This window comes from Macroventuria anomochaeta, assembly GCF_010093625.1.
Source record: "Macroventuria anomochaeta strain CBS 525.71 unplaced genomic scaffold BU25scaffold_2, whole genome shotgun sequence".
In the NCBI taxonomy this organism is placed as follows: Eukaryota; Fungi; Ascomycota; class Dothideomycetes; order Pleosporales; family Didymellaceae; genus Macroventuria; species Macroventuria anomochaeta.
The window spans coordinates 905,616-919,296 of NW_022985363.1; the positions used below are offsets into that span (position 1 = coordinate 905,616).

Sequence of the window (13,681 nt, forward strand, 5' to 3'; positions counted from 1 at the left end):
TAGGTCTACTACTCCATCGGTCTTTCTTGGTTCCTGGATTCCAATAGTCCGATTCGAGCGCTGCTGACGAATAACACTCGCCTACAGTTTTGTAGCAGGCTGGACGGACGCTCCGCATAATGAATGGCATACGTGCTCCGTCAAGCGCGAAAACACAATCGCCTTCATCGAAAAGATCGCGAGCAAAGCCTACACTGTAACAGATCGAGAAGGCCTTCATCTCTTGAACTCTATCAGGTTCTTCTTGACTTTAAGTCGCATCTGACAAGTACCGAGTGAACGTCAGCAGGTCGTGATCGTCTAGGACACCCGTATTACTCGTACCGTCGATGCCCATAGCAGCCAATGCTGCCGTGGATATGTGGTAGTTGTGGTCCTCGGGGCGCTCAAAAACTGGTAAGATACAGGGACAACATCTGTAACTCGGTTTAAAGCCTCGTTGTGTGCGACGGCGATGGGCTTTCGTGACACACGTAATACAATTGCAAGCAGTTTGCGTGAACAGTCAAATCCGCCCTATTATCATCGCTTAGGAATCAACCGTTACCATGAGTGAGAAACAGCATATCCTCTGGCGAACTGTTGCATCAACATCTTGGAAGTGATATGACACTATCAACGAAATGTGCCCGGACCTTCAGCTGTGGTAAGTGTCAATGGGTAGAAAGTGAGCATAATCTTGATGTATTAGTAGCTACCTACGTGGTGTTTATCTACACAGAAGGGAACTGTGAGCGCTAGCCAGAAAAGGGAAGGCGCAGAGCCTCTAGAAGAAGGGACGCAGTGAAGGTGCGTGGCTGACAGTAAGAATCCTCGGAGACAGTAACGCGAGTCGTTGGACGGTTTCTGAAAGACAACCTTTGACCCGGCCTTGTGGTCTTCTTCAATCCTTACTGAGGCTAGTGACGGTGATTCACCAACTGTCACTTTAAACTGCCAAGGGCCGATACAGTCGCCCCGGAAGTACAGGGCTGCTGGTAGGGACAAAGGTGTGTTGCCGTGTGTACATTTTCGGATGAGATATCGATGAGAATTTGCCTAAACTGTAGCTCATCAAGGCATCGTGCAACCGATGTATAACGTAAGACGTTGAGATCCTGTCGTGTTGTGACGATGGCAATGAAAGCGTATTGGTACACCGCTTCAAACCTGAGCGAATAATCAACGTCTTCGAGATTAATATGCAGCATTTGACAAAGGACAGGATCAGAGAATTCTCCCGGAAGTAGATCGATGAGTCGTATCTCCTGACCAAGTGTATAGTTGAGTTTGTGATATTGATACCCCGAGTCTGACGAGGCGCACTACTGAGTTGGTGTTGCGGGTTCGAAGACAGCCTCGCCGCATGCAAGGCAACAACGAACTCCGTCGAACTTGCGTATATCTGGGTGTCGACAAGGCATATCGAAGCTGTCTCAAATGTTCTGGATCTTGCGGAGAGATCGCGAAGTTGAACTTGGTGGCGACAGTGTAACCCTAAGGGCAGCTGCGGCCACGCTGTGTTCAAAGACAGCCCACAGATAATAAGAGCTCATGATCCTGTACTCTCATTGACTAGTCTCGTGCAAGATGAACAGTGTTGACACCCCATCAACAGCAAATATCCCAACACTTTCATAGAACCTTCTCCGTACGTGGCCCCTGTAGGTACATTCATCGTAGCCGCTCTCTGTATGGCCCACGCTATAGTGTGTCTCGAAAAGATGGTTATGCTTGGGAAAATGACTGAAGCTATCCACAAACTCCAGGAGATCTGGTCATTTGATCTTCAGTCTAATTCCCTCCGGAAGGCAAAGGTCATAACAAAACCCTTTTGGGCCAAAAGGCCCAATATACTCAAACTCAGAGTCTGAGCTGAAGTACTTCCAGACCCATGGCACTCTCATGTTTGAGAACTTGGCGACATAAGAGTCGATATCTGACGCAAAACATTCATGATCTCTGCGTCGTACTATAGAGTGAATGAAATGAGATCGGACGCAAAACCTCGGCATGATGTTCGCTGTCCCGTTCAGGGTGTAGGACGGAGCTGTACAAGTGGCGACAGAATCGTAACGCATATTCCAAGTAGCCTCATCTTCATGGTTCATATCGTGAAGGAGTTTCACCTTAATGCGCGAGCGCCATAGTCCAAGCCCTTTGTCGAGACTGAGGGCGTCCGTAGCTTTGGGGGTCATATTTCGACACGAAACTGTGAAAGTCGTATATGTTTAGGATAGTAGCTGGCCCTACCCGATCATCGATAGACTCTATAGCTTGGTAAGATGCAAGGAAGTTAAAGATTTCTAGGTTTCCGCGACTTGCTACTACAGCAATGATAGCATTGCAGTATACGGTTGCGGTATTGAGAGAGTAGTTTACTGGTATGAAAGATCGAGAGTAGGGCTCTATGAGGTTGAGGACTGCAAAGACCTTGTCCTTAGGATCTCTTGACTTGCACGTCATGCTGGCTTGCAAGCATGTCATGATATCGGCAGTGCGCGCTAACCTGAGGCTCCACATCAAGACAGAGGGAACTTTACGACCTTGCCGCATTCTTTCCAATACAGGGAAGAAAAGCTCAGCTTCATGTGCATGAACGTGCAAATGCAATCTCTTGGCAGTGCGACGTCCTGGATTACCCAGACCTGTTCGAAGTAGCGCAACTCTAAGAGTGTTTCGAGCGTGCTATTGAATTTGTGTTTGTGAAATGAGTAGAGGTCTTCGTTAGGCCATTGGAGCCAGGAGAACAGGGGCAGAAGACGTTCGTGCAAATACTGGGTTTCGCATACGGAATGGAGATGACGACGCTTTGGGGAGCTGAGAATATCTGATCTATTAAACCAACTTGACGATTCCTCTCGGTAACATCTGTCTGATTGATACAGATCGCGTCAATCCAGAGCCGTCGCTCCCTGCTAGGATGCCTCAGCTGAAGAAGTGCAGCCTCGCAATTTATTGTGACATGCATAATTGCACCATTGGTGAACTGAATGGTTCGTGACTTGCTGTCGTCTCCATCTTCGCCAGCCCAGGTGTACGAGACTGCTTCAAAGACTGGTTTGTCATCCAGATAGACATGTTTTATCTCACATTGTAGCGGTTCAAGGTCTCTGCCAGGCAGCAGAACTACGAGACAAATTTCTTTTCCAAGACCAAGATGAAGACGGGTGTGTTGATATTCGACAGGGATAACTGTTGGCTTCAGTCGGATCGCTGTCGGTGCAATCTGTTGTTCTTCAAATACTGCTTCACCGCAGGCTAGACAGCATCGTACGCCGTCGAATTTGCGCATATCCTGGTGTCGATAGGGCGTGATGTTGTGTTCAGAGGAAACAAACCAGTGTCATGAGAGTAATATGTATGGGAACACGCAAGAGCTGTGGTGTGATGGCCGGTAAGCGTGACGTGGGACGGCTGTGCGTGGGTTGAGGGGCCATGGTGGGACGTTCAGTGGCAGACAAAATAAACAGATCCTTGTCTTGTTGACGCTTCGGGTATCTGGACAGATGTACTGTTGATGATAAGTTGTCGTGGATGGAAAAGGATTGCAAGAAGAGGCCGATGTTGCTGGCGCTAAAATTTTAGCGTCATTTTCTACCAAAGTCGATCTGCTCCTTCTCCGACTGCCACCACTATCACACTACTGTGCGCATCTTGGAAGTCGTCAAAACTTGAAGTGTATCACACAGTATTGCCAATAGGTCGGATGTGCAGATGCGGGAGCCCCGTATCCAAACTTTGATAAGGAAACGGAACCAAGCTTTCACGTCAACATGTCCAATCAAGACGGTCTAGAATGGGTAGAAGGCAAGTTCGGTCTCGAGCCACACTGGATCAGAGAGCCTGACACCAACATTGTCTCTCAAATCGCACGCAAGAATCTGAATCTCAGCAGTGACGTCCCAGTCGATGTCACTTTCCACTCCAAAGGCGCCTTCACCAAGCTCTACAAAATCTCGACCCCGGATAAACCATACCTTCTACGCGTCTCCCTCCCCGTAGACCCACACCACAGGACAGAAAGCGCCGTGTCCACAATCGCCTTCGTGCGGCAAATCACATCCATCCCAGTGCCCCACATCATCGCCTACTCCTCCGACAACTTAAACGAACTAGGCTTCGAATGGGTCCTCATAGACAACATACCCGGCACTACTCTGCACAAAGTATGGAGAGGAATGTCCTGGGACGCCAAAGAAGCGATCGTCAAGCAGCTAGTCGAGCACCAGGCGCAACTCTTCGAACATCGGTTCCAGAAAATCGGGAATATTTTCCGCCAGGACGATGGGTTCGTGGTGGACCGTATGGTTACCACGATATTCTTCCAAGGCGATCACCTCACGCACAACGCCGTTCGCGGACCGTTTACGTCGAGCTACGAGTGGCTGAAGGCACGGTTACAGCTCGTTCTTACTGATCAGCAGCGCATCCTAAGTACGTCGTGCGATGAAGACGAGATTGAGGATGCAGAGTTTGCGCATGGGTTGGCGAAGAAGTTGGTTGAGATACTGCCGACCGTGTCCCTGCCTAACGTTAGCGCCAGTGAACCGACTGTTCTCTTCCATGATAATCTGTTGATGCATAACATCATGGTCGATGACGAGGGGAAGCTACTAGCGATCATGGACTGGGAGTGTATCTCAGCCGTGCCACTATGGCGAGCTTGCCAGTTGCCTCAGCTGTTTGATGAATGGATCCGGAGAGAGAAGCCCGAGAAAAACAACTATGCACCAGACTCCGATGAAGAAGACGAGGATGACGATGGACTCGACAACGAGGGTATCAGTGATCTGTACTGGGAACATCTGCTGGAGTACGAGATGTGGCAGTTGCGTAAGCTCTTCGTGGAGGAGATGGAGAAGTCAAGTCCAGCTTGGATCGCAGTGACACAGCAGGGCATACTGAAAGTCGACTTCGAGAGAGCGGTGCAGGACTGTGACAACGGGTGGAGGAACAGGGTTGTCAAACGATGGGTAGACTCATTGGCAGAGGGCGAGCCTAAGAGCCTAACACATATGCTATACTCCTACTCTGAGAGTAATTAAGCAAGCCAGACGAGCATGGACTTGGAGGAGGCTTGATTGGGCTCTTGAAGTCATTGCCTGCGTCCAGACTTCTGGCAGCGCAGGAGGCATGTAAATACGAGCACTACCAGATATCAATGATCTCCATCTACATGGGTCATGGCGCTACATCAAACCAACAGTGCTGGCAAAGGAACGGTCGGCCGGCTCTGTGCAGATAACAATCACCAACCAATTCATAATGCCCCCTCCCCTCTTGCAGTATGAAAGGAACGTCTGCCCCATACAACGCCCACACAGAGTCTCCTAAGTCAGCCTCCCCACGAGTGAAATCAACGGAATATTCTGTTGCAAATGCTGTCTTGCCAGCCCCGAAAGCCTCGATATTCACCATCAGATCCTTGCGTTCTTGCTTTCATGATGCCTTGAAATCAGTATTGGAAAAATCGGGAGTATTATACGTATTAGTACAGATCTGGCAGTAGGTGACTCCAAAAGCTGACCAGGTTGCTTGCGAAATAGTGATTATGCTGTGTTTTGCTATTGGACCTATGTGTCGAACAATGCTGTCGAGGCGATGAGCGCATAACTTGAGACATTGTAATTTTGGTGGCGACACAGTGGGCCCGCGGCTGGCGAGCGCTGAAGAGCGACTGGCAGGCCAGGCGTCGCGTTCCAAAATCTTGTAGGTGAATGCTGCGCTTTGTTGATGTACGATCTGCTGTGCGAGATGCTCGTCGTCTTCGGCCGAGAGAGACTATTCCGACTCGTGTATCGATTGCAGAAGCTGCCGTTGAAAGATTTGTATCTTTGCTGTAGATGTTCGAATCAGAGGCGAAGTTGGTGACGATCTGCTCGATCAGGAGCCTTTGAGGTAGCTCATGACGAAGCCATGCGCTGGGGTTCGTCTGGAGCATATACCATGATGATGCAAAGACCTGTTTCTCGACCGATGAGAATTGGGCGGGCAGCGGCGCATAGATATCCTTGAAGTCCCACTGAGGGATCCAAGTAGGTGACCGTTTAATTTCTTGTCAATCGCGATCGGAGACATGCTGGCAGTGCTGCAACATGTCGAAGCGCCCCAATTCTTCCGTGCAGTGAAGTGCCAACTTTTTGAACACTTCCGAGTGTCTAAGTGAATACTCCACAGAAAAGTGAGCAGAGAATCTCAGATTCGTCAAGCCCAGCAAAGCATAGACCCTATCACGAGAATCTCTAGTGGAGCAGTTTCGACTCTTGCACAACCTAGCTATAATATCATCTTCTTCCTCGAGGCGACTTGAAGGGGCCCAGCGAAGGACACTAGGGGGCTTAATGCCGACCGAAGAACAGATGTCGAGCGTCCTTGAAATTGTAGCCCCTGCCCAGCGAACTTCGTGCTCGCCAATGATGAGACTGACCAGCTGAGCAAGCCTGATTTCTTGCATGATCCACACTCGATCGAAATATGGTAATCCCAAAAAAGACCACAGGTTTTCTTTCCTACTAGGCTCGATGTGTATAACTTGTGTCTTATCTTGAAGGATATTGATAACTCCTCGAAGTGTGTTGGTCACCCGGTCGGGTTCGACTCAAGGTAGGCGAGCACTTGCGCGGCGTTCGTGTAGATTCTTGACATCAGCCTGACTTTGGGGTTCTTCTCCGAGGTGTCGTTTTGATTGATACAGATGGCATCAATTCACAACCGTCTATTGCGACCTTGAAGTCAGAGGCGCCGAAGTGCTGCTTACCAGACTGAATGTGAAGGCATTTGAAGGAGTGATCGATTCTCTTCAATCTAAAGCTGATTGTAAGCAAAAGCACATAGTGAACAGTTCTAGCCTAGATCGCCTCTATCTAGTGGGGACTAAGCCGCGTGGGGTAGACGCAAGTTACATCCGAGCTTCGTTGTATGACAGGCACCTCGATGAAGGGCTCACAAGGCCGTTGACGCAGAACAAGCGCAACATCCATTTGCGAAATTACAACGCGCTGTGTTGACCATTGATGGCTCCTTCAGCTTCGTGATAGAGGTGGAAATAGTGGCCGGAGATAAGCTCCATCTTCGCGGCGGCTGGAGCTACCGAATAGCCTATCGATTAAGCTATCAAAGCTCTCGTGTCCTTTCGATGGCGTCTTCGAAACGTTCCTCATGCCATCTTGACTTTCTGGATACGAAAGACCTAAAATGAGTTCCTCGCATGCACCTACGAGCCCGCCGAGCGAAGGAGACGACGCAAGAACGGTGACTTACGATCCGAACGACCCATTTTGGCGAGAGACCGAGACCGAGGAAGACGATGATGACGACATGGAGTACATGCCCGCCTCCCAAGGCAGCGACGAAGATGGAGACGACGATGTAGAAATTAGCTTCCATGGTACATACTAGCACCTTTATAAAGCAGCAACAGACTGTGTAGACTAACAATGCATAGATGCCGCGGACCATCTAAGCAATCTAAGCGGGGTTGAACTGGTCTTCGAATCCACCGACGGGAACGATGACGACGATAACGACGAGGAAGAAGAAGACGAAGAGGGAGAGGGGGCAGAGGCTCGGCGACCAGTATACATCACCCGCGACCAGATCATGCAGCTGCTCGGCCACGCAGGACTTGGCCGGATATTTGCCTCTGACTTTACAACACGCGCAGCAGCACGGCGGGTGAGAGTGGATGACGACGACGAAGAAGAAGAAGATAGCGATCCAGGTACAGGCTACGATGCAGTGGGTCCCAGGAGTAGCAGGCGAGCCCGGCGTGCACGAGGCGAGGCGCTCTATGAGAAGGTGCCAAGCGAACGGGGTCAGGAGTTGATGAATGGCGGTATCTTTGGATCAAATATACGATCAGAGGACACAGTCAAGAGAAAGAAGAGGTTAGCATACAACATCATGCGGAGAGAGCTGGGCTTGGGGAGTGAGGGTCGCCAGAAGAACGCCACCCGGTTAATGAAGCAGGACATGATCCCAGAGTCTGTCGCCGACGCCATCATCCACTACAACGCACGATGTTATTCTGGACAGTTCTCAGATGATGGTAACTTCTTTTTCTCTTGCGCGCAGGACTTCCGAGTTAGGATGTACGACACATCGAACCCATACGACTGGAAGTACTATAAGGTGGGTGGCAAACCTGAAAAAGCAGGCAAGCTGATGCTGACATACTATAGTCTGTTGTCTACCCCTACGGACAGTGGACAATTACAGACGCGTCACTTAGCCCTGACAACCGTTTCCTTGCATACAGCTCCATCCGTAGCATAGTATGTCTAGCACCAACCGATCCAGAGAACGACTCCGAGCCAAACCTTCTCGATTTCGCCAATCTCGGTGGCAATAACCCTCGCGGCTTTCACACATACTTTGGCATCTGGTCTATCCGCTTTTCCGGCGACGGTCGCGAAATTGTAGCCGGCACAGGTGACAACAGCGTCTACGTCTACGACATCGAGCGCCGGCAATCCGTCCTGCGCATCCCCGGTCACCAAGAGGATGTAAACGCCGTCTGCTTCGGCGACTCGCAATCCCCACACATCCTTTACTCGGGCTCAGACGACACGACCCTCAAAGTCTGGGACCGGCGCTCTATGGGCGACGGCCGCGAAGCCGGTGTCTTCCTGGGCCACACCGAAGGCCTGACGTACGTCGATAGCAAAGGCGACGGGCGCTACGTACTGAGCAACGGCAAAGACCAGACCGCCAAGCTCTGGGATCTGCGCAAAATGATGAGCAAAGAGAAGGCGGATAGAATCGATCCCAACCACTACACAACCCGCTTCGAATACCGTTCCAACGCCTACGACCCCGCTGACTTCCGCCCTCATCCACACGACTGCTCGCTCGTCACTTTCCGCGGGCACAAAGTTCTCAAGACGCTGATCCGCTGCCACTTCAGTCCGCCGGGGAGCACGGACAGCAGGTATGTGTACAGCGGGAGTTACGACGGGAGCGTGTATATCTGGAACCTGGACGCGACGTTAGCGGGGAAGGTGAATGTGCTCAAGGCAACGAAGAATAGTAGGCCAAGGGATCCGGAGTTGTTAGCGGAGACGTATGATTATTGGGGTAGGAATGGGGGAAATTGGATGACGTGTGTAAGGGATGCGAGTTGGCATCCTAATGCGCCATTGATTGCTGGTTTGTCTCACTATCTTCATGTTTTACTGACAGGAGTGAGTGCTAACGAGTCACAGCAACATCGTGGAATGGATGGGGTACGAGCCAGGGCACGTGTACAGTGCATAGCTGGAACGATGGGCTAGAAGAAGATGAAGCAGAGCCGCAGATTGGGAGAAGAGTCAATGCGCAGTTGCAGCATGACGAGAGGCTGTACAGGAGTGTAGAGGGGAGGTCGAGAAGACAACCTGCGTGGTACGATGAGTGGGAGGATGATGATTGACATGATCGTTCACGGCCTTTGTTCGACACGTAAATTTGCATTTGGCGGAGTACTGGTTATATAGGTACGGCTCAACCACACAGCGCACATTTTGGTGCGAATCGAAGATTACCGTTTTGGATCTCTGCTCGAGGATTGCCTTTAATGCGTCACTTCCCTACCATCCTATCGTTTGAATATCATGGAGTGAGGAATACTGCCTTAGGGTCCAGATAGTTTTCTTGTAGAGCTGGAGGTGTTGACGATAGTTGCGGAGTCCGTATTGATACTTGTGATTTCTATGTTTGCTGTCTCGTGCTCTTCAACTCGATGTAGATTGAAATGCAGGGTGCGTGGCGGGGCCATTACATGGTATTAGATAGAGAAAAATGGTAGTGGTGTTGATATTGGTCCCGCTTCGCTGCGCTTTGTCTAACGCGGCACGGCTGAGTTTGTTAGCACTGTGGTTTTCATGTGGTAGGTGTCGATGTAGATTGAAGCCCCTGTGTCCGCCTGCAGAGGTCGAACACGCTGGTCATAGGGCTCAAAAGAGGACTGTATAGCGCAACGTATATGCGCAGGTATCGAATTGGTATATCAAACTCCCGCTGACCCAGTGTCCGTAGTGTACAGCTTTTAGCCCGCCACAGCGGTGCATGCTCTATACGCTCGTACAGTCTCTATCGAGCGCTCTCCTCGCCCAATCAACCTCAGTCGCCTCCAGTAGTCGCCGTTCAACATCGTCGCAGATAAAGTGGTGTAATAGATGGAATGCCCCTAACGTGGGGTATGCAAGTACGAAATCGAAATAGGTGCGATTGAGCGTTTACGAGCCACCGACGAGAATGTTGTTGACAGGGATGTGGACGAGCTTGACGATGTACCCAATGACGCCTGTCATATTGTCAGTAATGGAAGGTCCTCTTCGTCTTCTTGCGGTTGACTAACCCATGATCAGGAAACCGATGCCGACGGCTTGCGAGATGCGGATGAACTCCCTCTTGTCAGGCTCTGAATGAAGTTAGCGTTGGTGATTGGTGAAAGGGGCGAGGTATGTCGCACTGGTGCAGCGGTTCATGAACAGAGTACCCTCCTTGAGGAACTCAGCGGGCATACTGCGCACATATTAGCTCCCAGTCTCCGTGATAAGTCCTGTGCGGGCGCGTACTCGGCAAATTCCTTGACGTTCTCCATAGTGACTGATGTGTGGTTGAGTTAAGGGAGTGAATTGGAGAAGTGGGTGAAGGTCAATGGTAGTCGTGTGCAAAGGGTCGCGAGCTCGAAAGTTGGAGCACGGAGGCCAGGTGTCTTGCGGAGGTGCGCTAGTGTCCGCCAAGCCGAGGCTAGAACCGATCCCCAACCTTGGAAGCTTCGACGCTCCCTGCACCCTTCACTCACGCGCCGACCGCTTCCCTCGAACAACAAACATCGCCCGTCGAGGTCTGTTGCGACTCAGTCACTCGTACTAACCGCAGTTTCACCAACGCAAAAATTCGCATACGTCATCGAGCGCAGCATTGAGCGAACGCCTTGAGCCAGCTGAATAGCGCGTTTAGCTGACCCTGAGCTTCAACACGCTCTCTCATTCTATCTCATTGCTGGTGGCGCGCATTTTTGCGATTCGCTGGAGGACCTGTAGCGCAGCAAACAACTGGATTTGGCGAGCGAGACACGAGCAAGAGCAAGCGCAGGAGTCAGGCTGGACTGCATCACATCATCTTTCACACCATTCTTGTATCTTTCAAACTCCGTATCTGCCAGAGGCGATCGGACAGTCACATCTTGCATTTGAGCAATCTTTCGGCTCTTGTCATCCGCCTGCACGGTGGTACTGTACGTATTCCTCGTTCTGCGCTTCTCTGTCTTTCCTCACGTCGCAACACTCTGGGCTGCGATTGCAATGCATTTCCTTCCTTCTGCCGCCTTGGCTTATAGCTCGCTGATTCGAAGATCGCATACAGAACTGCATGTACTTTGGCCATTGACATTGGCAATTCCAGTACCTACAAGCCAATCAAAGAAACAGTCCTGGGAAACACCCTTTTCACTCACTGCAGATCTCACTTGACCCACCACAGCAAACATGGCTGACGACGACAACTTCGATATCGATATCTACGGCGATGACTCATACCAGGACTCGAGCGCACAAGACGCAGCGGTCCCCGACGCCAGCGCAGCAAACCCAAACACGAACAGCGACGAGAACGCAGCAGCACCAGAGCCCAAAGCGGAGGGCAACAACGCATCCAACAAACAGGAAAGCTCAGCTACCGCAACCAGCGGCGGCGCACAGCAAGACAACACCGTGCAGCAGATTTCGAGTACTGGTGGCTCCGGGCACGATGTTCACAGACAAGCACCGCAGCAACAGGGCACGAAGCGAAAGCAAGGAGAAGACGATGACCGCCCAACCGATCCAGGCGCGACGGCAGCATTGATGATTAACGATCTGAACTGGTGGATCAGCGAAGAGGACATTCGTGGATGGGCAAATCAGAGCGGTTGTGAGGATGAGCTCAACGAGGTCACGTTCAACGAACACAAAGTCAATGGCAAGAGTAAAGGGTAGGCACGGTCAAGTACACAGTTTTGTAGCCATCAACTGACTTTGCTTCAGCCAAGTATACGTACAGCTCCAGTCACCGCAAGCTGCGACTGCTCTGAAGCACCAAGTCGATCAGCTCTTCAAAGACCAAGCGCACACCAAGAAGCCTACGGCGATATTCAACCCTCCACATCATAACCCCTTCAAAACACTACCCAAAGACGTACCTGCGCGCGATAAGAACCGCAATGACCCGCAATCTGGAGGCTTCAACAACCGGGGCGGCGGTAACTTCAATCGCTTTAATAGCAGAGGCAATTTCAACAACCGAGGCAACTTCAACAACAGGGGTGGCATGGGCTATCAGAACCCTGGTGGTAACATGGGTGGTCAAATGGGAGGGTACGGCGGCCAAGGTGGCATGCAAAACTTTGGTGGCAGCCCTATGATGGGCGGAGGTAACAACTTCGGAGGCGGCTTCAATCGCGGCGGCAACATGATGGGTGGTGGCATGCGCGGAGGCATGAATAATCGCGGTGGCCGTGGTGGAATGGGCATGAACAACATGGGCGCTGGCATGCAGATGCCGATGGGCGGGAACATGATGATGGGAGGGGGAATGATGGGCGGTGGCATGAACATGCCCATGATGAACGGGATGGGTACGTTTACACGAGCTATCTCTGTGTGGAAGTCATCTTCACAACACCTTTTGCTAACGAATATCACAGGAGCAGGATTCGGCGGCCAACCGCAATTCAACCCTGGGTTCTTCCCCAACCAACAGCAACAACAAGGCGGCAACGAACATTTCAATCCTCACGGGGCTAAGCGACCACGACCGGAGTAGAATCCATTGATGTCGCCCTACCACCCGTTGGTCAAGCCCTCCGACCGTTCATCCCTGCTATTTGTCCAATGGCCATCTGGCCCATTATACCTCACCTTCAACCCATCTGGTCCAATGTTCATTAACACCGACCCGTTCTTTACTCCTAGGACAGCGCCTTTCCCAGTGGTCAACAAGAGCAAAAAGCGGAGGGCTCACTCCAGACTTTCATTGTACACATGCCTACGAAAGCCGTGAGAGGGCCTCAACGTCAACGTTTGAAAGTTCGAGTCGTAAACTCTCAACCAGCGACGCCTGGCGATACGGTGTATCTGGTTTTCATCATTCTCTTTGTCAATGGCGTTCGGCGAGCCTGGTCAGCATTGTTAAAAATCGACTCTTTTTTTCTGCATCTTCTTATTGCTTTCGAACTCTGTATAACATCAAAATTTTGTCAAGGTTCTAGGTTGCAGTTGTGTCGTCGACATTCACCCCTGCAAATCACCCCAGTATATACTCGTAATCATTGTTAGCCATGACAGGTCTCCGGGGCGCTTTTCTACTCATTTGCAGACAGTCTTCCGTGTTCGCACAACATTTCTTCTTTACAGTTCATACATCCTTCGGGCAGGTATAGGCCCACTAGCCAAGAGGGACACGGAGGCAGCAGAACCTTGCGCCATAGCCACTGCTTTTTCACATGACAAAGTCTTCTAGACGCAGCCCTACTTACGGTCAGTTGAGGTACTAAGGCTGCAAGGCAAAGGAGAGCGACAATGGTGACACAGCCTACACTTGTGTACTTGGTGGAAAAACATAAGGTTGCCCCTGGATAATATGGTTAAAGGCCCGCCGGGAGTGCCGGACCTGCATATGAAGTATAACCGGGGTACTATGGCGATCAGACGACCACCAATATACACGACAGTCCTCC

The 13,681-nt window shown here is 51.0% G+C and overlaps 6 protein-coding genes across 6 annotated transcripts; 3 read left to right on the top strand and 3 right to left on the bottom strand.

Moving 5' to 3' along the window:
- Window positions 1-2,373: 2,373 nt before the first annotated feature.
- BU25DRAFT_406136 (uncharacterized protein) lies at window positions 2,374-3,494 on the bottom strand. Its single transcript, XM_033705198.1, has one exon. It carries the CDS (start codon window positions 3,272-3,274, stop codon window positions 2,648-2,650), a length of 627 nt encoding a protein of 208 aa, XP_033567014.1. The 5' UTR covers window positions 3,275-3,494; the 3' UTR covers window positions 2,374-2,647.
- A 51-nt stretch (window positions 3,495-3,545) lies between these two features.
- On the top strand, window positions 3,546-5,187 carry BU25DRAFT_406137 (uncharacterized protein). The gene has a single exon (XM_033705199.1). The coding sequence runs from the start codon at window positions 3,756-3,758 to the stop codon at window positions 5,025-5,027; it is 1,272 nt and encodes a 423-aa protein (XP_033567015.1). The 5' UTR covers window positions 3,546-3,755; the 3' UTR covers window positions 5,028-5,187.
- BU25DRAFT_84096 (uncharacterized protein) lies at window positions 5,096-5,442 on the bottom strand. The gene has a single exon (XM_033712157.1). It carries the CDS (start codon window positions 5,398-5,400, stop codon window positions 5,164-5,166), a length of 237 nt encoding a protein of 78 aa, XP_033567016.1. The 5' UTR covers window positions 5,401-5,442; the 3' UTR covers window positions 5,096-5,163.
- Window positions 5,443-7,072: 1,630 nt separating this feature from the next.
- Window positions 7,073-9,511, top strand: BU25DRAFT_444848 (WD40 repeat-like protein). The gene is made up of 4 exons (XM_033709405.1): window positions 7,073-7,369; window positions 7,427-8,112; window positions 8,163-9,129; window positions 9,186-9,511. The coding sequence occupies exons 1-4, from the start codon at window positions 7,177-7,179 to the stop codon at window positions 9,389-9,391; spliced, it is 2,052 nt and encodes a 683-aa protein (XP_033567017.1). The 5' UTR covers window positions 7,073-7,176; the 3' UTR covers window positions 9,392-9,511.
- A 563-nt stretch (window positions 9,512-10,074) lies between these two features.
- BU25DRAFT_84100 (secE/sec61-gamma protein) lies at window positions 10,075-10,646 on the bottom strand. Its single transcript, XM_033712158.1, has 4 exons — window positions 10,539-10,646; window positions 10,433-10,485; window positions 10,319-10,381; window positions 10,075-10,264 (listed from the first exon to the last, which is right to left on the bottom strand). Exons 1-4 carry the CDS (start codon window positions 10,562-10,564, stop codon window positions 10,197-10,199), a joined length of 210 nt encoding a protein of 69 aa, XP_033567018.1. The 5' UTR covers window positions 10,565-10,646; the 3' UTR covers window positions 10,075-10,196.
- Window positions 10,647-11,306: 660 nt separating this feature from the next.
- Window positions 11,307-12,877, top strand: BU25DRAFT_84129 (uncharacterized protein). Its single transcript, XM_033712159.1, has 3 exons — window positions 11,307-11,938; window positions 11,991-12,580; window positions 12,650-12,877. Exons 1-3 carry the CDS (start codon window positions 11,454-11,456, stop codon window positions 12,766-12,768), a joined length of 1,194 nt encoding a protein of 397 aa, XP_033567019.1. The 5' UTR covers window positions 11,307-11,453; the 3' UTR covers window positions 12,769-12,877.
- Window positions 12,878-13,681: the final 804 nt, after the last annotated feature.

Excerpts from the sequence above, each read along its gene's own strand:
- BU25DRAFT_406136 (XM_033705198.1), bottom strand. The coding sequence starts at position 3,274 with ATGCGCAAATTCGACGGCGTACGATGCTGTCTAGCCTGCGGTGAAGCA.
- BU25DRAFT_406137 (XM_033705199.1), top strand. The coding sequence starts at position 3,756 with ATGTCCAATCAAGACGGTCTAGAATGGGTAGAAGGCAAGTTCGGTCTC.
- BU25DRAFT_84096 (XM_033712157.1), bottom strand. The coding sequence starts at position 5,400 with ATGGTGAATATCGAGGCTTTCGGGGCTGGCAAGACAGCATTTGCAACA.
- BU25DRAFT_444848 (XM_033709405.1), top strand. The coding sequence starts at position 7,177 with ATGAGTTCCTCGCATGCACCTACGAGCCCGCCGAGCGAAGGAGACGAC. Across the intron at positions 7,370-7,426 it reads TGTAGAAATTAGCTTCCATG|ATGCCGCGGACCATCTAAGC; the intron begins GTACATACTAGC and ends AACAATGCATAG. Across the intron at positions 8,113-8,162 it reads ACGACTGGAAGTACTATAAG|TCTGTTGTCTACCCCTACGG; the intron begins GTGGGTGGCAAA and ends GACATACTATAG.
- BU25DRAFT_84100 (XM_033712158.1), bottom strand. The coding sequence starts at position 10,564 with ATGGAGAACGTCAAGGAATTTGCCGA. Across the intron at positions 10,486-10,538 it reads AACGTCAAGGAATTTGCCGA|TATGCCCGCTGAGTTCCTCA; the intron begins GTACGCGCCCGC and ends ATATGTGCGCAG. Across the intron at positions 10,265-10,318 it reads CATCGGTTTCCTGATCATGG|GCGTCATTGGGTACATCGTC; the intron begins GTTAGTCAACCG and ends ACAATATGACAG.
- BU25DRAFT_84129 (XM_033712159.1), top strand. The coding sequence starts at position 11,454 with ATGGCTGACGACGACAACTTCGATATCGATATCTACGGCGATGACTCA. Across the intron at positions 11,939-11,990 it reads GTCAATGGCAAGAGTAAAGG|CCAAGTATACGTACAGCTCC; the intron begins GTAGGCACGGTC and ends ACTTTGCTTCAG. Across the intron at positions 12,581-12,649 it reads GCCCATGATGAACGGGATGG|GAGCAGGATTCGGCGGCCAA; the intron begins GTACGTTTACAC and ends CGAATATCACAG.